This window comes from Tenrec ecaudatus, chromosome 16, assembly GCF_050624435.1.
Source record: "Tenrec ecaudatus isolate mTenEca1 chromosome 16, mTenEca1.hap1, whole genome shotgun sequence".
Taxonomy (NCBI): domain Eukaryota; kingdom Metazoa; phylum Chordata; class Mammalia; order Afrosoricida; family Tenrecidae; genus Tenrec; species Tenrec ecaudatus.
Genome location: NC_134545.1, coordinates 105,074,846 through 105,095,461, shown reverse-complemented (window position 1 = coordinate 105,095,461; position 20,616 = coordinate 105,074,846). Strand labels below are relative to the sequence as shown.

Below are 20,616 nucleotides of genomic sequence, written 5' to 3'. Positions count from 1 at the left end.
GACCCCAATTCTGCCTTGCGGACCTGGTTAGACCAGAGGATGCACAGCGGTGCAGTAGGGATCTGGAAACACAGGGAATCTAGGACAGATGAACCCCTCAGGACCAGCAGTGAGAGTGGCGACACCGGGAGGGAAGGGGATGTAGAAAGGGGGAACCAATCTCGGGGATCTACATGTAACCTCCTCTCTGGGGGATGGGCAACAGGAAAGTGGGTGAGGGGAGACGCCGGGCAGTGTAAGATAGGATAGAGTAATAATTTTTTAAGTTATTAAGGGTCCGTGAGGGAGGGGAGAGCAGGGAGGGAGGGGGAGGGAAAAAGAGGAAAATGAGCTGATTCCAGGAACCCAAGTGGAAGGCGAATTTTGAGAATGATGAGGGCAACGAATGTATAAGGGTGCTTTACTCAAATGATGTATGTATGGATTGTGATAAGAGTTGTATGACCCCAATAAAATGATTTATTAAAAAAGAAAAACACCTTGTCTTTTTTTTTAAAACAATTTATTAGGGGCTCATACAACTCTTATCACAGTTCACACACATTTAATTACATTTTCCCACAAACTTTTTCAAAGCTCTCGCCTACCTCACCCCATATGAATGTGACTGTCTCATGAAGACTACACAGAATACAGTAGAAACATGGTATTCAGACTGCATCAGTACTTGACATCATCGGATTTCAACCCAAAATGTCCAGAAAATTTTGCATCGAAGCTCAAACAAAACATCGGAATCTGACCCAGGGCACATGATCTTTGTAAACAAAAGCAGTCCGTGTGTGGGTCACTCGGCATTAGTTGGCGTTAGTACACGTTGTTAGTACACGTTTAAACCTTTTGCGGCTGTGTTCCAAGCATTTTGCTATACTTTTCATAGTTTTTGTGGCTTTTTGTACTGCTTTTAGATACAAAATATGGGTCCTAAGAAAGATTTTTTTGAAAAGAATCACCATGGTAAGGAACTGGCTAATTGTGTTATCAATATTTTTATGATAATTTAGTAAACACTTTTAAAAAACGATTAAGGAAACACCAACAGACCACATTAGACAGAATTTTTTTTTAAGAGAAAGGCAGCCAGGTCCTACGAAGGGCAACAACTCTAGAAAAGCAGCTAGCTTTTGGTTTTGCGGAAGGGATTCCCCTTCCAACCAATGACTCTTTCCACACCTCCTCTCCCCATCCACGTCCACAGAGCCAGATCTTCATCCAACTCAGGGTATGGGCCATGCTGTAGTTGTTAAACACGGTTACGGCTGTGTTTCTTATTTAAATTATATTATTTCACTCTGAACTTAGTTACTTTGAAATTTCTGTGTAATGTTTTGTATAAAAAGGCAGGTGACGTTAAAACTTGGTGGTCAAAAATGGATTAACATAACACTTTCAGTTATTTCTTATGGGAAAAATTGATTTGGAACTCAACTGCAATGCGTCTCGACGCTCCTTCTACAATGGATTCGCGCTGAGGGCCTAGGTCCGACTGAAGTGTCGGTCTCGTCTGAGGCTGTCCTTGACGGTTTCACATGTTCTTGAAGCTAGCCATCAGAGGCACACAGGGCAGGGCAGCCTGCAGTGCTGACTCCCAGGGCCACCGAACCCGCCAAGCAACTAGCATTTCTACACTCCCGCCGTCTCTGATACTGAGCCTCAGCTAGGCCTTCATGTGTGGGGTTACCAAGTGTCCTCACAAATCAAGGGAAAACTGTACTAACAAGGCAGCAGCAGCAGAAGAATCCTATATTTGATTGTTTTAAGAACACAAACTCCTGGTCCCCAGAGCAGGGGGCAAGAGGAAGGAGGAGACCATCTCACACAACTATAAAAACTACCACACAAATGTGATTCAAATCCAGACCAAGAAATAAGGCATCATTTTCTTATTGGCAAACCGAAGGCATAAGGTCTCTGATGACAGCCAGTCAAGGGCAGAGGAGAAGGGTCCAAGAAGGTTTCCTTCACGGCATGAGCTGCTTGAGAGCCAATCTTATAAGAAAACAATACAAGAGAAGGCAGCAAAGGAGTCCCACTCTCTCTGCCAGGAGAGCCCCTCGCCCTTAGTCAGAAAGGAGAGATGGGGCTCCATGGAAAGACCAGGTAAGGTTGCTAGCTAGATTACAATTCCATCAGAACCGCCGCCAACGGATGCACACTCCTCAACCCCTCCCTCTGCTTGTGGGCAGGAGCACTGCGGAAACGGCAAGCAGTGAGAGACCTCTCAGACACGGCACAGCTCACGGACAGAAAGAAGCGTTCAAGTGCTCGACAAAAGTAGACCGGGAGACCCCAGCCTAATTCAAACAACAAAACCGGTTACTTACCAAAACAGAACTCTGCCTTTGGCCTGAGCTTGGCTGCGTCGCTCACCTGGTGGGAAAGAGAGAGATGAGTGACTCGCTTCTTTGGATGACATCTAGAACCCACCTTAAACATTGTGTAAGCTTCCACACGCAGGACCTCCCCCCCACACACATACCCCCCCCCCCCCAGTGCTAAACACAGATAAACCTGACTGTCAACTGGGAAAGAATGCTAACTAAGTACAGGATCCAGGGGGCAGTGGAACAATGGAGCAGACAAATGTCACTGCCACATTTTTGCTACACAAACGTCATCTTTCCTTTAAAGGAAAGGCGGAAAAGCTCAAAGCGCACCGTTAGACTTTAAGTCACACATACACATATTCTGAGTTTAACTTAATTTTGGGAAAGAGCCTCAGTAGATAAGGAAACTGCAAGTGCTCCCCAAATAACTTAATCCTACCCCGTGAGCCACAAGGAGTGCTCACTGTCTTTGAATTCCATTTTCCCAGCAGCTTTCTGAAGGCCCTTGTGCAAGAGAATACTGGTGGTGGGAGGCAGAGTGGCCTGTGCACTGAAGAGACATTTATCTGCTGTGAAGGGATCGCACGGCTCTCGGTGCGCTCTGGTACTGGACCAGACAGGATAACAGTCACCTTCCTGAAGGGAGCAACACGGCTCATTCTAGACGGGAAGGCAACCATGCCGCACATGCTTTCAACGACCTAGCTCTCGGCCCTGCTACGGCCTGGTGTTAACATTCCTGACTTTGGATCTGTTCTGCGCCTTCAGAGGGAATTCCAGGTCTGGGACTCCTGACTGATCCTAAGGACAAAGTCACAGGTCTGAGTCACACTGTGGTTTGTGCTGCCAGGAATAAGGTCTGGAATAAACCAAAACAGTGGCAAGGCCAGAGGGGAGTACAACGTGTACAATTCAAACTCCAGCCGGCTGTGGGCAGAGATAAAAGTGAACCCAGGTTCACGACGAGGTTACACTGGAAGGGCGGAGCCGTGGAGGAGGGGCACCATCCGGCCGGTGCACCTGCCTGCTTCACTGAGCCAGCTCTTCATGAAGGAGCTCCAGCACCACTGCTCCCTCTCCACCTCGTCAATGGCCCTTTCCGCATCAGTTCACTGGCAGTCCAAAATGCTCGGCACACTACCTGCTTACCAATATGCATATTCCAGCAACACAGCCAAGAAGGCTGGAGGGCTTCAATTTGTCTTGCCATGGGATTCCATGCTGCCTCCTAAGAGACTCTACTGAATCAAAGCCTCTCAGAAGCACTTTTTAACGTCTTGATTTATTGGAACAATTAAGGTATGCTTAAGCATTGTTTGTCTTTTGCAAATTTACATAACATGGCTTCAACAGAAGGCATGTTTCTCTTTGGCTACATGGGAGCCTTGGGGTGCAGGGGTTATTCATTGGGCTGCAGTCCGCGTGGTCAGCGGGTCAATCCCCCAACAGCAGCTCCATAGGAGGAGGAGTGGGCTTTCCACTCCCGTCACCAGTGCCCATCTCGGAAACCCCTAAGGGGTGGCTATGAGTCAATATTGACCCCATGGCAGCAAGTCTGATGTATTGGTTTAGATACGTAACTATTGTTGCCGGGGGCTAATTTCCCCCTTCTTTTAATTAAGCAAAATCAATAGCTCTGCTGGGGTATAAATAATTTTTATTTATAAAAATTTCTCTCTTATAAACAGAAGCCCATTTATAAACCAGTTGTCTGTTGAAATGATGTACCTGTGTTTAAAATGTACACTCATCTACAGGCAGTTCAAGTCACGGGTAAGATCCACCCTAAAGCGTCTTTAGGTCCGGTCTGTAGGTGAGTGAGAACAGTGCACATGGTCCTAATTTAGTTTCACTTTAGTGCAAAAAAAGGCCCCAAGCCTTTCAGTGATTTCAATGCTATCCCAGGCAGCAAGGAAAGGCGTTTGTGATGAAGAATCCGTTTTGAGGTTGGGGAGGAGGGGAAAAGAGGACCTAATACCAAGGGCTCAAGTAGAAAGAACATTTTGAAGATGTTGATGGAAACCTATGGACGAATGTGCTTGATACAACTGAACGGTGGATTGTCATCCGTGTGTTAAGAGCCCCGCAACAAAATGGTAAAAAAAAAAAAAATCAGTTTTGAGGAGTAGAGATTGATTCAATTATATCAAAAAGAGGGCAAATTACGTAACCACCTTCAAGAGCAATCTGATCACAGGACTCACTGATGCGCACTCTCATGCATGCCTACACGGTGCCTGTGCAGATGCGTCTCTGACTTTCGAGTCTCATGTCATCAGCAAACTGTTATTGCTTTTGGTCGAATGCAAAGGAAACCTCCACAACCCTCACAGGGCTAACTCTTCAGGGACTTCAATCTAAGTTCCCAAAACACTCGTGAAAGAAAAAGAGCTGCCTGATCAATCACAAATCTAAAATTCTGAAAACTAAGAAATAAAACACATATATAGTTGTAGAAATGCCAGCAAAACAAGTCCATACTGAAAGAATCAGAAATTAGCAGGAACAAAATGAAAGAAGGGAAAAGCATCTCCCGTCGTGAGGATGGTAGTCGTTGTCTTCAAGAGAAACCAGACCCAGTGTAAGTACCATAGCACAGAGAGCGGCCTTCTCTGGCCTTCTCCGGGTAAGAGCCTGCAGGTTAGCGTGCCTCAGCCTGGTCACACACACATGAACTCCATGGCTGGCCTCCTGGTTCCAACAGTGTGGAGCCCTTCCTGACAGGGACACCACGGTGCACTTTCCGTCATCACTGGGGGCACGCTCTTTCTGTCCCACTCCTGTCTGAGGGCCCTGAACTCACGCACGAGCAGGCAGGCGATGGCGCAGAAAGAGTACCTTTGAAATGTAGGTCAGTTTAATGGCTCCCACGCGGGATGATCCGGAAGGTAGGTTCTGGAAGCAAATAATTAATTTGTCAATAACAAGTTAATAAGCAACATTATGAACTTATTTTACATTATAATGTTCCAAGAAAAGTTATGAAATTACATTTTATAATATCACATTTTCTAAACCAAGCCAGTCAGTCCTTACTAGGCCTGGAAGTTTGAAATCAAGATGACACCTTAGGTAACAAAACTGAATCCTACTTGAGATCTCTCTCATATTCATATATATATATATATATATATATAATATCTCATCATTGTGGGTAGGATAATTCTTGTTTGTATGACTTTAAAGGATTATAAAGAACAGCAGAGTCTGTTCCTGAGAGCAACAGGGGCGCTGGTAGAGTAGCTGTCCCGTGTTGGCTGCTACCTGACAAGGTCGGCAGTTTGAAACCACTGGCTGCTCTGTAGGAAAAAGAAAAGACTTTCTACTCCCATTACGAGTGACAGTCTCAGACACCCAGAGGGCAGTTCTACCCTGTCCTATAGGTGCGCTATGAGTCAGTATCAACTTCATGCCATAGAAAAGACAAATATATCTGTTTAGATATATATATATATATATTTAAAACCCGAGTATACAATATTTTATTGTATAAAAACTGTGTTTCATCATCAAATATATTTCTTTAAAAACAAGTACGGGATCCCCCCATTTAAGTAGCTTAGTATGTCTGTTACTTGGAGAACAAGGTGTGTCTGGCTCCAGCCATGGAATCGTCAATTATCTCATAGGCCTGTGAAAGTCGGACCCTGAATAAGGAAGACCAAAGGAGACTTGACCATGGACTGCTAGAAGGACAAACAAATCTGCCGTGGAAGAAGTATGGTCAGAGTGCTCCTTAGAGGCATGGGGAAGACCAGTCCCTGGAGAAGGACATCATGCTTTGTAAAAGAGAGGGCCAGCGAAAGACAGGAGGGCCCTCAAGGAGATGGACGGACACAGTGGCTACAATGGGCTCAAGTACAGGGACGATTGTGAGGATGGCGTAGGACCGGGCAGTGTTTTGTTCTGGTGTGCATGGGGTCGCTACCTAACAACAGTATGTATCCTATCATATTTAATCTCCATTGATATTCATTCCTACATTGTTAATCATAGACAGGGAATGTATATAATGGCACTTTTATACCAATCATTTGGAATATGGTTTGCATCAACACATCTGTCACCAAAAAAACCCCAAAACACAAACAGGTTTAAGAGTAAAAAATTCTGAGGAGGGAGACTCTTTCTGGCGAGGCTGTCTCAGAAAAACTGAAGTTCGTCTGTGATGAAAGACATTTCAGTCGGACCCTGAAGGCTAGATGGGCAAACTCTGGGGCATGAAGACGGGAGAGGAGAGTCTTCCAGGCGGGGCCGGCTGGAGGACACTCTGAAGCTCGGTGCTGGGATAGGAATGTGCGTGCTCTGGACTGTAACACAGGGCACCCTGCGGTTGTGTAGAAAATGACACGTTTGGGAAACTAAATGGAGAACCAAAATCAGAGGGCACCCAGGTAAAGAACAAGGTGGCAAAGGAATTCGCAGAGCTGATCATTTGAAACCATGGAGAAGGCTTTTGAGCAGATGTGACACGGAAAGTTTGTTTCCATGAATAATTCTGGTGATCTCGTGATGGAGGTAAGAAACCCTAATAACACATCTGGGAAATGTAATCAAGACTAGAACAAAGTAAAATGGAAACAACCTTGACTTTCAAAGTGAGTGCAGATGGAGATTAAGCTGGCTTAACTTTTTAATTGTCTGTATAATAATGTACACTAGAGAAAACTTTTTAAAAAGCTCTCTGGGCTTCTCATGAGTGGTGAGGCGGAACCCTCTCTGCCAGGTATCAGCTTACTGGATCCAGTTAATTGCATGGGATCCGAGACATGCAAAGATTGGAGATTCCTCCAAACCGACTGGTCATTGCTGGAAGGAGCAGGCCGACTAAGCGCTCTCACTCCTGAGAACAGTAAGTCTGCATTATGATTTGCTTGAAACTATGCCATTGATGATAATCTTCTAAATGTAACTTATAGGTAACAAAGGCTACATCACACTGCAAAAGCTCCGTCTGTCCTTAGGAAAGGTCGGTCGGTGTTCTTCTGCATCATATCTTGTTTACAGAGTTAGGGGGGGTGTGGGTGTGGCCGTTGCTTTAAATGTCGGGCTCTTTTCCGATTAAGGAAATAAAATGCAAAAATGTTTTAAATATCCCGAACTACACTCAGAGGGACTCCGTTCACAGGCTGCTCCCTCTCTCCCAAGGCCACGTTCTCCCCTGTCCGCCTTCCTAGGGTAAGGTGACCAGACGTCCTGCTTTTGAACAATTTTTCCCAAGTCCCATGGCGTTTTTTAAAAAGTTCCGATTTTTGGAAAGAATGCACAGCAAGCTAGGGTGTATGGTTTTCGGCTGCCATGTGGCTATTTCGCCAGGATATGAGTTTTATCAATGGTGTCCTGCTGGTGTCCCGCTTTACCAGTGTTAAAATCTTGTCACCTTATCCTAGGGTTACCACGTTAATGAGCACGAGGCCTCTGTGTGTGTGTGTGGGGGGGGGGGAGCAAGGCAAAAGGCAAGCATAACGCTTGCTCGGGGTCAGGGGTCACATGGTGTCACTGCGCCAGGACAGGCAGCTGCTGGGAGAGCAAGGGCATTCAAAAGGCCCGGTTTCTACAGACCAGCCCAATGGGTCCAGGTTCAAGTGGAAATACTGGAGCTTCAAAATCAGCTATCTGACCACAAACAACCAATACTAAGCTAAGACGATACATCATATGACCAGGGAAATAAGCCATTTGTTACTTAAGCGTTCCTGAACTCACTTTGCCAAAATCATTTTTCAAGCCTCTTCAAAGCCACTTCCTGTTACAGCGACTTCGATTTCATCTTCCATTAGTTTCCCTCCCACCTCCCTACGAACGGACATCCTCGCCTTTGCTGGGGGATCCAATGGGCTCAGCTCTGTGCCAGCCCCTGACCCTACTCACCTAGGCTGACCACCTGCTGATGACAGCCTTGTTTTAACAGCACAAGACGGCTCTACGTTGGCTGTTTCCCACGGTTCAGCTTACCATAATCATCTTGAGACATTTCATGAAGTGTGTCCTGACCATCTTGTGAGGAGTTTTAAAGTGAGCGAGATGGTTGATAGCTGGTGGCACAACGCGCTCACAGGCTCGGGGGTAAAGACGGACCTAGGAGGAGGCGGGGGCATGCCACAGGGTTCTGCGCCTCACCACACCTGGCCCAACACATCACGATGTCATAAGGGATGGGACGTGTCTCGGCTGTTATGTTTAAAAATGGCACAAGGCTGATATGGATGGCTAAGAACCAAGATTTTAAAGGTTCCCACAGGTTGAGATAGATGAAATAAAAACATGCGGAGGAATAACGGCAGATTCTGCACTGTTCGGAAAAGCCAATGCCCTCATTCCGGCTCATAGACCTGGCCTAAAAACAGTTGTTGTGAAAGGGTCCCAGTTGAGGGCAAATCTTGGCATGTACCCTCCGTGCCAGTCGAAGGGCGGGCACTCACTCTTGTGCAGATCGCCCAGGCCCTCTTGCAATGAGCTATTTGCCCATGATACTCTGTGAGCCCTGCAGGTGCACTTCTCCACCTCTTGCTCAAAGCCGACCATCCTTCTACGTCAACTTCCCAAGTTACACCTGACAGAAGGCTGCCACTCTGCCCTCTGAATTCCAAGCTCATTTGCATCTGGGTCCTGACCAGATTTGGCTTTGGACTTCCTTTCTCTAGGGTTGTTAAGCAGGAATCCTACATCTAGCTTGTCCGGGACCGAGCGGCCGTCTCAGTGAGACGCAGGAGGGGCCATCCAGAAGTCAGTCGGACCTTGTGGCGAATCAGGGAGCGTGAGGAGCAGAAGCGGGAGTGGCTACATTCTCACCACCTCAGGGGGTGGAACACAGGGAACTGGAGTCTAGTAAATAGTAATTAGAGGGTACAAGGGTGCTGAGTCAGCTTCTACCTTGGGAAAAGGAGTGTGGGAGAGAACTGGGTCACAGGAAAGGAAGGGAAACTCAGCCTGGTGCGCACAACTGTGTCAGCTTCTGATTTCTTTGGGAGGCTGTTCCGGCAGACTGATCAAATCAATAACGGTCAGAATCACAGCCAGGTCACTACCCCCTGGAGAGAGGTGTGTGGAAGGGGAGCCAAGAAGCTCTACGGGGATAGAGAGAGGGACTGGACCAGGTTCATTGCCACCAAGTGGATTCCAACTCCCGGCAACCCTCTAAAACAGGGTTTGAACTGCGACCTCATGGGTAGCAGCCCACCGACTAACCCACTATGCCACCAGCGTTCCCAGGGACGGAATAATTTCTACCCAAAAGTCTCATAAATTGCCCACACTCAAGTATCAAAAGCTGAATTCAAGCCCTAACTGGGCCTCAAAGTTGGAAAGGCTGCCGGTGGGAGAAGAATGAAACTTACTTTACGGAAGAGGACTAATAGAGCCGCCACACATGGATCATGGGACAGACTCATCCAACTCACCACCACCGAGTCAATGCCGAATCATAGCGACCCAATAGGATAGGGTGGAGCTTCCCAATGTGCATTTCTGAGACTGTTAACTCTTCATGGGAGCAGAAAGCCTCATCTTTCTCCCTCGGAGTTGCAAATGGTTTTGAACCACTGACCTTGTAGTTGGCAGCCTAACAAGTAACCACTATGCCACCAGGGCTCCAAGGGGCAGAAGATCCAAGGCTCTAGATTCTGACTCACAGTAAAAGTTACTCAACCTGTCCCAAAGGGAAGCCATTCAGGCTAGTAAGGTGCGGTTCATGCACCAGCTGAACTGCAGACCAAGGAGAGATGGGTTTCTTGCACTACGGAGGTAGCGAAATTAGTACTGGGATCCCTGTTCTTCACACTCTCAATTCTGACCTAAAAATCAGCAAACAGTCATGAAGACTATTCCAGACCAGGGAACCAGTTCCTACTGTGTGGACAGCAGGAACCCACCCATCCCCCAGGGCCCGCTCTTCCTCAGAGGACCACAGCATCCACTAGATGAGAGGAGTGAGTCTCAAGTCAGGCTCAGAAGTTCCCCAGAGACATGCCCCTTGCGTAGCACCTGTTTTTGCTTCTCAATGCACTCCCATCTGTAGCTGTCTTACAACAGTTAGGATTTGTGGAGAAGGAGCTGCGCGGGTAAGGTGTAAAACTGCTCAACAAGGTGATCTCCCAGCAACGGTCTGGCACAGATGTTAGCCTGGGGACTCTAATTATTAATCGATGACATCCACCCCAGGTTTTGCAGGACAACAGTCAGATCAAAGTGCGTGTCAATTCGTGGCCGGTCGACCCACAAGTGGAGTGCCAGAAGATGAAAGGGGTTACCCGACTGCAAGAGTGGCCAGTGCTTACAGCCCCAGACCAGACCAAGTGCCTTCGGGGCAATTCACCTCCTGCCTCCCGTGTGCCTCGGAGTAGGCCTGTGCTCTGCAGGGTCTCTGAGGGCAGAGTGCTCAGAAGCTGACCACCAGGCCTTTCTTCGGTTCTGAAGTACCTCGGGGTGCACTTAGTCTCCACCTCTGTTAGCAGCCAAGTGCGCTAACAGTTCTGCGCCCGCTTGCTCACTCACTCGCTCGCTCGCTCACTCACTCACAGCTATCTAGTCCATTCTGATTCACAGCGACCCTAGAGGACAAGGCAGAACTGCCCCTGTGGGTTTCCGAGGCGGTAACTCTTTATGGGAGTAGAAAACCACCTCTGTCTCCCATGGGTCGGCTGGTGGTATGTGTAATCACAAGGCCACCAGCGCACCTTTATGCCACCTAGGAGCTCCATGATCAAGCAGTTCAAGTTGTTTGTTTATTACAGGACAGCAGTCCCTATTGTAGAGCAGGCACCTTCAACCCAAATGAATTCAGAATCTTCTATCAGAGCGACCCTCTCAACTGGGGAAAACATACATATCCACACACATTACTTATCGCATAGACTGACTTTCATGACTGCACCTGAGAGTGGGGGTTGGAGTGCAGCCAGTGTAGACAATGGATCCTGTTCAGGCCCACCCCGAAGGCCTCTGCAAAACACCACATTCTTCACAACACATAGGTTTCAGTTTGCTTCTGAAGGGGGGCCCTTGCGGGCTGACACACCTGTGGGTTGTCCATGTACCATACGAAACTGTCTTCCCTGGTGTCCAGGATGAAGTACCTCCGGAGGAACTTCCCACTGTTCTCATGTTCTTCGATGTCCAGAAAACCACAAATGCGATTCTGACGATCCACATAAGGCATCTCTGAGCTTGAACATTACACTGTGAAACAAAACACCAACAATAAGCTCTCGAGATGAAAGGGCTTCCTCACACAAGGGGCTGCCACGGCTCTGTGTATTCCGCAAACTGCCCTCCACCCATCACTGGGTGGAGAGACGGGGCGGGGGGCGAGTGGGGACTGGCTGGATGTGAACTTGTGCACACATTCTGAGGCCAGGGTGACCACGAAGGACCTCGTGCTTCTTTCGCAGGGTTACCACACTCAACAGCCCACACACCAGTCCTGGGAAAGGAGCGAGCGTCTCCCCACAGATAGATAACTGACCCTTTTCAAAACAAACCAAAGTGAACCCCAAAATTAGCTCCTAACCTTCTGTAGGGATTATACTTTAGCATAAAGAAAACAAAACCCTCCCCAACTGGACTGATAGGCAAATTCATGGTAAGTCGCGAAAAGGCTGATGTTTGTCAAGAATTTCATTGTACTTGGACCCACAGTCGACGTTCTAGGAAGCGGTGGTCGTGACACAGGAGAATGTATTCCACTGGGCAAATCGGCTGCTAGAGACGTCCCTGAAGTGTTCAGAAGCAAAGATGTCACCTTGATGATTCAGGTGCGCCTGACCCAAGTCAGGCAATTTCCATTCACCTCATCTGCAGGTGGAAGCTAGACGAGTCTGGAGTCCTGGCGAGGAGCCCGGTGTTGGTAAAGAATATTCAATCTACAAGGGCTGCTAGAAGAACAGGCACGTCTGCCTTGGAAGTATGGCCAGAATGCTCCTTAGAAGCCAGGAGAGTGGCCTTTGGTTCGGTTAACAGGACCAACCAGTTACCGGAGCAGGTAAAGTAGGTCAGCGAAAGGAGACCCCCAAGGAGATGGAACGACACAGTGACTGAAATAGTAGGCTCAAAACACAACAGCAACTATGAGTATGACACAGCGCCAGGCAGTGATTTGTTCTGTTGTCCAGTGAGTCAGAACCAACCACGTGGCTCCTAGCACCTCATTTAGTCCTAAAAATCGCCCAATGAAGCCAGCATTGTACCAGGTACATCGGCGGCACAGGACTTCTCTGGGGTACTGACTGCCTGGCTCAAGCTGTGGCATTTTCATTTGTCTCCTAGGCACGTGAAAGTCGGGCCCTGAATAAGGAAGACCAAAGAAGAATTGATGCATTTGAATTGTGGTGCTGGTCAAGAACAATGAAAGTGCCATGGACTGCTAAAAGGACAGGCCAATTTGTCTTAGAAGAAATATGGCCAGATTGCTCCTAAAGGCCAGGACGCCTAGGCTGCATCTTGTATGCTTTGGGCATGTTGTCGGAGAGAACAATCCCTGCAAAGGCCACCATGCTTGGTCCAGTGGAGGGGCAGCGAGAAAGAGGAAGCAGACGAGTACGAGTAAGTGTGAGGATGGTGCAGGGCGGGCCGTGTTCCGTTCCGTTGGGCATAGGGCTGCTATGGGTCAGAGTCAAATGGATGGCACCACCACGAAGTCAGCATCATTGTCCCAAAGGCAAAAAATAGCCTAGAGTTAGGGGAGTTACTCTCCAAGGTGAGAAAACAAACTGGTATTGAATCAGAACCCGAACGCAGATGCTTGGACTCTAAAGCTCATCCTTTTAAATGCACCCCCATCAGCTCTCTCTAAGCCCCTCTACATCGTTACAACTGAAATGGATCAAAATAAAGTGACCCCCATCACAAAAAGAGAGCTGAAACCAAAAACAAACTCAGCCAGTAAGTTGATGCTGACACACTGTGACCCTATAGGACAGGATAGAACTGCCCCGGTGAGTGTCCAAGACTGTAACCCTGAACAGGGTAGAAAGCCTCATCTTTCTCCCACTGAGCAGCTGGAGGTTTCAAACTACTGACCCTGCAGTTAGCCAACATGTACCCATCACGCCACCAGGGTTCAGTCTTCTTAGATATGTTTGGGGTTCGGTTCCAGAACACCACGATAAAAGGACTACTGCACCAAGGCGAGCAACATCGACAGTTCGGTTCCCAGTGCACATAAAAGGTAGGTTGACACACCAGTAAGTTCCCCCTGCCCCACTTCCACACAGCAGGGAGAGCGAGTGTGGCCCACATGTGGTTAGTCTGCACACGAACACTTGTACCATACTGCTACTTGCCTGGGTGCACAACCGCCTCCTAAGGGTTCAGTCACGGCTCAGGAAACCAGGACAGTGTCTTGTGTTGCTTGGCAACCAGATCTCCAGTGGGTCCGACTTTGACTGGCTGGACAATAGCCCCCAGGGCGCATTGGGCTACACTTTGAGCTGTGAACTACCAAGTACGTACACACACACAAAACAAACTCACTGCCATCAAATCGATGCTGACTCACAGTGACCCTATTGGGCATGATAGAGCTGCCCCTGTGAGTTTCCGAGACGGTAACTCCATGGGAGTAGAAAGCCCATCTTTCTCCCACAGAGCCACGGTGGTTTCAAACTGCTGACCTTGGGGATAATGGTCCAACTCCTAACCATTACGTCACCAGGGCTCCCCACAAGGTCAGTCGCTATCTTTGAAGAGGGCACTTCTGCTTCCTACTCGGATGGAAACCCAACTCACAAGCAATGTGACTACTAAGCAACCTGACTCCGGAGACCTTGGCTGAACCATTTAAATGAGTTCGAAGCCCTGCTTCCTGGCAGACATTGTTTTAAGAGTTAACATAGCGTACTGAAATATCCGAGGCACCCTGTGACTAATGGCAGCACTGGGGGTTCTAGCCCACCGAATGCTCCAAGGGAGAAAGATGAGGCTGTCTGCTACCAAAGAGAGGTACAGTCTCAGAAACCCTGCACCCAAGCCCAACTGTATCACGGAGTCGATTCCGACTCACGGGGACCCAGCTGGTACTTTTTAACGGCATGCCTGTGGATGCCAGCCATCCCAACAAGTAACCACTATGCCATCAAGAACCCCCATGGAGCAGTTAAACTCTGTCCTGTAGGATCACTACGAATCAGAAACACAGCAGGCTAATTAAATATCTCTTTAAGCATCACACCCCTGCTGTACTTAGATGAGAAAACTGAGGTACAAAAGGTTTTTAATAAAATTGCCCAAAGTCACATGGCTAGGCAGAGGGAGAGCCTTTAGAATTAGCTGAGAGGTTTGGAAAACAGTGATGCTCAGGCTGGGCTCCCGGCCCGGTTAAAGCAGGAACTCCGGAGAATGGATCCGGCAGGCGCCAGTCCTGTCTTAAAGCTCCCAGGGGGGTTGTGCTCAGACCAATGGAGGAAAAGCCGGGGGCCCTCAGCCCCCACTCACTCGCTGGGGCCTTCCATGCAAGCCCATGCCACCTTCTCAGCACAGCCTATTTCAAATGGCAGGTCCTCACACTGCCCTTGTCCTGTCACTTCTTATCTCCCTTCTCCTTCGCACTGACCCCCACTGAGAAATGGCATCTATTTCGTGATCACGTGCCCACACCAGACCACAGGCTCCATGACAGCAGGCCGCTTGTCCCTGCTGTTGACGTGTGTGCGTCACCAACATCATGTGGCTGCCTGAAGTACCAAGTCACGCACAGGTGACTCCATCAAATGTGAGTGCTTCAGTTGCCAGGCTGGAAGTCCCTTTTTTCGCATCAGGTGAGAAAGCAGGGAGCAGGTCTAACAGACCAGTTCTGAGCTGGTTTCAGGCACCCTAGGGGCACCGTGGGCTCACTGGGCGGCTAACTGAAAGGTCAGTGGTTCGAACCCCACGAGCCGCTCCACTGGAGGCTGGGCGGCAGCTGGTTCTCTGAAGCTGGACAACCTCGAGAGCCGTTCCTCCACCCTTGCCGGTGGCGATGAGTCAGAATCCTTTTGACGGCAGTGGGTTTGAGTTTGGGGTAAAAGGAAAAAGACTCGCTGGATTTCCTTGTATTTGTGGTCTTAGTAACACAGCTGTGAGGCCAGACTGGGTAAAATCCCATCCTCCAGTCTGACTGCGGCTCTGAGGTGCGGTCACATCTGACAGCCCTGGATGAACGTAAGCAGAGCAGACATATCCTCAATAAGGAACCAGGAAGTCGGGGAAGTCAGGGGCAGAGGGGAGGAAGGTAGTCACATAAGAGGCAAAGAATCCTGCCAGGTCAGACCTGTCAATCAGATGCTCAGGGGCCAGTCCTGCTGGCCACGCTGAGGCCATAGAGACATCAAGCTCCTTTCCCTGCCGCCCCCCACCCACCCACCCACCCACGGCATCCTTCTGGCCTCCGAGGCCCTTGACACCATCTGGACACCCTCCCTGTCTGTGTAACCGACTGGCAGCAGAGAAAGAAAGTGCTGGATGTCTCCTGAGTTCCCAGGAGAACACTGGAAGCAGAGGTGGGAAGCCCCACGAGGCTCCTTCACCAACATCAGGGGTGTCTCCAAGCAGGGGTACCTACTTGCGCAGTGGACTGAGTAACTAGCCAGTGCCTCTGTGGCAGGGAGAGAGCTGATGAGAAAGGGCAGGGTAGGGCAGGGTAGAGAAAGGGACAGAGTTCAGAGGCCTGCCCGCCACCTGGGCATCACAAGGAAGTACGTGTCCTATGGGGTGATGCAGTGAGCAAACAGGGCCGAAGGTGGCTGGGTTACAAAAAAAATCAGACTAGAGAAACACACACACCCCTCCCCCCTCTCTGGCCTTGGGGTCAGGGCAGGGCAGGGCAGGAGCAAAGGGGTCAGGGCAAAGCCTGCTAGCGGACAAAGGAATCGCCACAGGACCTCTCCCAGCCAGGAGCTGTGCAGTGGAGTCTTCCGGTAAAACTCCACCTGGAAGGCCAGACGGCATGTCTACCACAGTGGGCATCAGTGGGCACACAGGATGAGCTGTCCCTTCCCAGTTCTCTTCTGCCTCCTCTCTGCCCCACCAGGTCCCAGAAAAGGGGGGAGAGAAGGAGGTGCCCTAGGGGCACCCCGAGCCCTACAGGGAGGGCAGGCGCTTACACTGAGCACATGTGAAGGAGGTTCACACCAGGAGAGACCGACCAACTGGAGCTTTTAATAGCTGTGAGTGGTAGCAACGCTATCATTTGTCCATGATGTCACATTGCTGGGAGGAGAGAGGGGGGAAGGGGGGCCGGGAGAGTGCAGTTGAAGGCCCTGGGTGATGACGAAACCAGCTTAGGTTCGTCCTTGTCCTGGGCAGATGCCACTAGCCTGCCGGCTAGCCTGCCAACAGTGATGCCCTCACAAGGGAAGGGACCCTGAAAGGTCTTCCTGGGGGCATTTACTATCCCGGGCCAGGCTGGTGCTACATTAAAGGCCTCTGTGAGTGATGCCAGGTCTAAGCGCCTGGGGTTGTCCCTTCCTTCAAGGAGGTGTCATTGAGCCAGGGTTAAAGTGCTCAACTATGACAGCTGAGACTGCCTCGAGGGGAGCAAGGACAACTTTCTGGAAAATAAAGGGATCCAGCAGGCAGGGAAGACAAGGAGTCTATACAGGAAAAGCTGATTTACAGACAAAAATGACTCTTCTACATGACCCAGAAGTTCTTTTACAGTCACCAGAAATTCAGTTCAGGAAAGCTTTCGATATAGTAACCCCACAAAGTGCCTATGGTCTTGCTTCAAAGCAACTCAACGCATCCAGAGCCTTACTGAAGTCAATGGTGAATGGCAGCATTTCCTGGGAAGTTTTAAGCATCTGCATTACCGTACCACAGATATACAGAAAAACTACTACTTGGGGTTATAACAATTTAATGTTACAAAACATTAAGAAAAGATTCCTATTGTTACACCCCGCACCAATAGTTTCATTTTTAAAGAAAAATAGTCCACGTTCCTGGAAGTAAGGAAGCATTCTAGGCAGGCTTCTGAAGCGACCAGGAGTTCTTCCTCCCAGCATGCCTTTCCATACCATGACAATAAATGCCCAAGTGCTCAGAATCACGGTCACAGTGATCGCCGGTGGCGGTGGTCACTTCTGTTGTCACTGCTGACCTTTAGGGAGAGGAGCGACATCTTGAAACTTAAAGAGCTTCATTTTAATATGAACCGATGCAAAATGCTCACACAAGTGAAAAGACTCGGCTCACAGCGGAAGTCAAATGTTCAGTATTTGAAGCCGGTCGTCCTGTGAGCACGGAGCGTAAGCATGACCACTGCTGAACTGCTCTGTTCAGAATGCATTCAGAAACCCATCTTCCTGTGCATCGCTGACAAGAACACAGAGAGCACTTCCCCTACCAAGTTCAATGTCAAGATCTGACTTAAACCATGGTGCTGACACTTCTTTTGAATCTGGGTTACGCATGATCATATGGGCAAAATAACTGAGGTGGGCAGCGTGACTGTAAGAATTTGAAAGAACTTTCAGGCTTAAATAAAAAAAAAAATACTTGAAAAAAGGGCCCATAAAATATTTTTAGTGAAAAACTTCGACATAAAGACGGGATGTGTTCTGGCCTTTCTAAGAACTATCCTAGAAGCAGCATACACTGTGTTCACAACCAGCGTACTCCTGAGTAAAGAGCAGCTTCTCCCAGAAAAGAGCCCAACGCTATTCCTAATGTCCCCAAATGCTTCTAAAATGGTCCTTCCGGTTTATGAACTCATGGGAGTTTCCCAACAATTGTGTACTTATCCTGCAGGACTGTCTCTCCTAGTCCACGACACACTCAGTTACACAACACCTAGCTACATCGCTAAAATTGGACCAACAAAAAGACATCAGCCTGCTTACACTCCCCCATTTCCCTCAGGCAACAAAAATACTAACCAGCAAGAGAAACTGGAGGTCGTTTCAATATAAATAAATCACATCTTAATGTCACCAAAGCTACCTATCGCTTATGCCAAAGGACGAATTCAAAGCCCTATCCATAGATCTTGATGCAGGGACCAGCAGACCTCAGAGAACTTGCTGGTTCAGTTCAAGACCACCCCCCAAAGGCAAGTATCACAATAAAGTGAGGTACACAATCTAGGGGTTCCCCAGTGTACACAAAAGTTATGCTTCCAGGACACTGTAGTTTACCTACAAAGTACGCCTTAGGAAAGGACACTGTGGTGGGGTGGCACATTTTATAACCCAAAGCTCGAAATTGTGAGAATTACCAACACATGGCACACAGACAAGAGGGGAGCGCATGTTGTCGAAACCAAAGCTCAGAGTGGCCACAACGTTGAATGTGTTTGAAACAAAACATAATCTGTGAAGCACAATACCCTTCCACAAAAACCTGTCAAAGAAGAGCATCGCAGGTTTCAGCATTGCTGTTGGATAAATTAACTACAAACTCCGCCTCCACACGACTGAAATTTTCACCTTCAAATAGATAGGCACTCTAAAATACTATTTCCTTGCGAATATCTGGCCAAGGTAAAGAATGTCTCAGCAAACTTTGGGGGGTGGGGTGGATTTTTTATGACAAGTGGATCAAACTGGAAATCCTGAATGAAAACAAAACAAAAACCACCCAAAACCTAAGTGGGTGGCAAATGGTCGTCGTCTTGGGATCAATCTTGTTGTGGGAATCCTTCAAAATGGTGTCACGAAGGCAATGTTTTCAACGCGCGCTGGCTTATAAATCCTTAAGTTGCGGTCCACTGTTGCAATGGTGCTGAATCCGCCAAGAACGGCCCTCCAGCTGCGAGCTTTGGGGGCGCGAAGACACAGGCACTGGGTGGGCGAGCCCTCCGCGTGCGCTGCTAGTGCCAGCTGTCCAACACACAAGAAACGAGATTCTTCTGCTTAGAAAACGAATTCGCCTTGGGGGACGACTTCGGAACTGCCAAGGAAATCGTATTGAAACAGGCAAGGATCAATTGTCAAAATCCGAACGCTGCGTTGGGGAGGGGGGTGGGCTGGGAGGGGAAACGGAAACCGGGAATGGCAAGAATGACACCCCCTGGCCCCGCCCCCCCAATTCCTGCTCCTGCCCGGGCTCGGGGCGGATAGGTGGTCTCCATTCACGTGCACTGCGCACCTGCATTGCCACCAGGCTGAGGCCCGGCGCGCCCCGGACCACGTTCCCAGGGATGCTCAGGGGTGCTGCCCCAAGACACCGCACATCACACACACCTGGACCCAAAGGATCCAGGTGGCCGGGAGCCTACAGACCTGGGCTCGTTCGGATGGCCCTGGACAGGCCACTTCCCGCTGGCCACCGCACAAGCCCGGGCAAGGTGCTGGGGGCACACGCCTGGCGCGGCTGAGTGGGGGCGCAGTCGCCTGACACAGGGCGCCCCCGGCAGGCTCCGGCCCTGGGGGCCCCTCCCGGGCGAGCCCTCTGCCCGCGTCGCGTCGCGTCACGGGGACCCCCGGGCAGCCGGTCCGGCCGGATCGCAGGGCCGGAGCCGCGGCCGGAGGGGCGGGAGCAGCGCCTGGCGACCTTGCCCTCCCGCCCCGGCGGCCCGGCGCCGGGGCCAGAGAAACAATGAAAAGATCGCGGCGCAGGACGCCGCCCCCTCGCCTCCCGGCGCCCGCGCGCAGGTGAGCCGGCCCCGCGGCCTCGCCCAGGTGCAGCGCGGGCGCCCACGACGAGGAGAGGGGCTGCCGGGCCCAGGGTCCCCCTGAGTCCGTCACTCACCAGCGCCCGCCGGCCCCTCGGTGGACTTGCGGCCGCCTGCGCGCTCGCCTCAGCCGGTGCCGGGCCGCCGCCGCCGCCTCGCTCCGGCCCCGCCCACCCCGCCCCGGCGCGGCCTCGCTCCTCGCGGAAACTTTCCGCTGCCCTCGGCCCGGAGCCCCCGCGCCGCCGCGGCCCCGGCTCGCACCGCCACCGAACTGGCCGGAGCGGCGCCCACGACGGCCGCCCGCGCACTGCGCACGCGTGCCCGCGCAGCTACAGCCCCTGAGCCGGCGGCTGAGATTCCGGAGTGGGCACTCCCAGGCCGCAGAGACTACACCTCCCGGCAGGCCCCGCGCGGGCCCGGCGGCGTGGTGGGCCGGGCCTCGGCCGTCTTCCCGATTGCTGGGGCGGTGGCCTCGGTCACGTCGGGGAGAGACGTGGGGGCGGGGCGGGAGGATGCGCCGAGGGGCATGCTGGGGTGTGTAGTTTTCGCGTACCACGGGGCTTGGCTCCAGAATTGAACGCAGGCTTCTCTGATGTCATTGCCTAGAACTGCGAGACGCAGGGATCTTTAAAAATAGGTTTGGTTTGTGGCTATCACCAGTCGCACCGGACAGCGTGGCCCCCAATCGGGAAAGTGCTCCAG

General features: G+C 50.3%; 1 protein-coding gene across 3 annotated transcripts in view; it reads right to left on the bottom strand.

Moving 5' to 3' along the window:
- The window catches only part of PLEKHA1 (pleckstrin homology domain containing A1), a 49,162-nt gene extending 28,964 nt beyond the window's left edge, over positions 1 to 20,198 (bottom strand). Inside the window, exons 1-4 of one of the 3 annotated variants that reach the window (XM_075535009.1) lie at positions 19,992 to 20,198; positions 11,344 to 11,504; positions 5,166 to 5,222; positions 2,325 to 2,370 (exon numbers count right to left, since the gene is read on the bottom strand). In XM_075535009.1, coding sequence (XP_075391124.1) covers positions 2,325 to 2,370; positions 5,166 to 5,222; positions 11,344 to 11,484 — 244 coding nt within the window. In that variant the 5' untranslated portion in view covers positions 11,485 to 11,504; positions 19,992 to 20,198. The remainder of the gene's footprint in view (positions 1 to 2,324; positions 2,371 to 5,165; positions 5,223 to 11,343; positions 11,505 to 19,991) is intronic. The other 2 variants (XM_075535010.1, XM_075535011.1) reach the window with 2 other exon arrangements.
- Between the last annotated feature and the right edge of the window lie 418 nt (positions 20,199 to 20,616).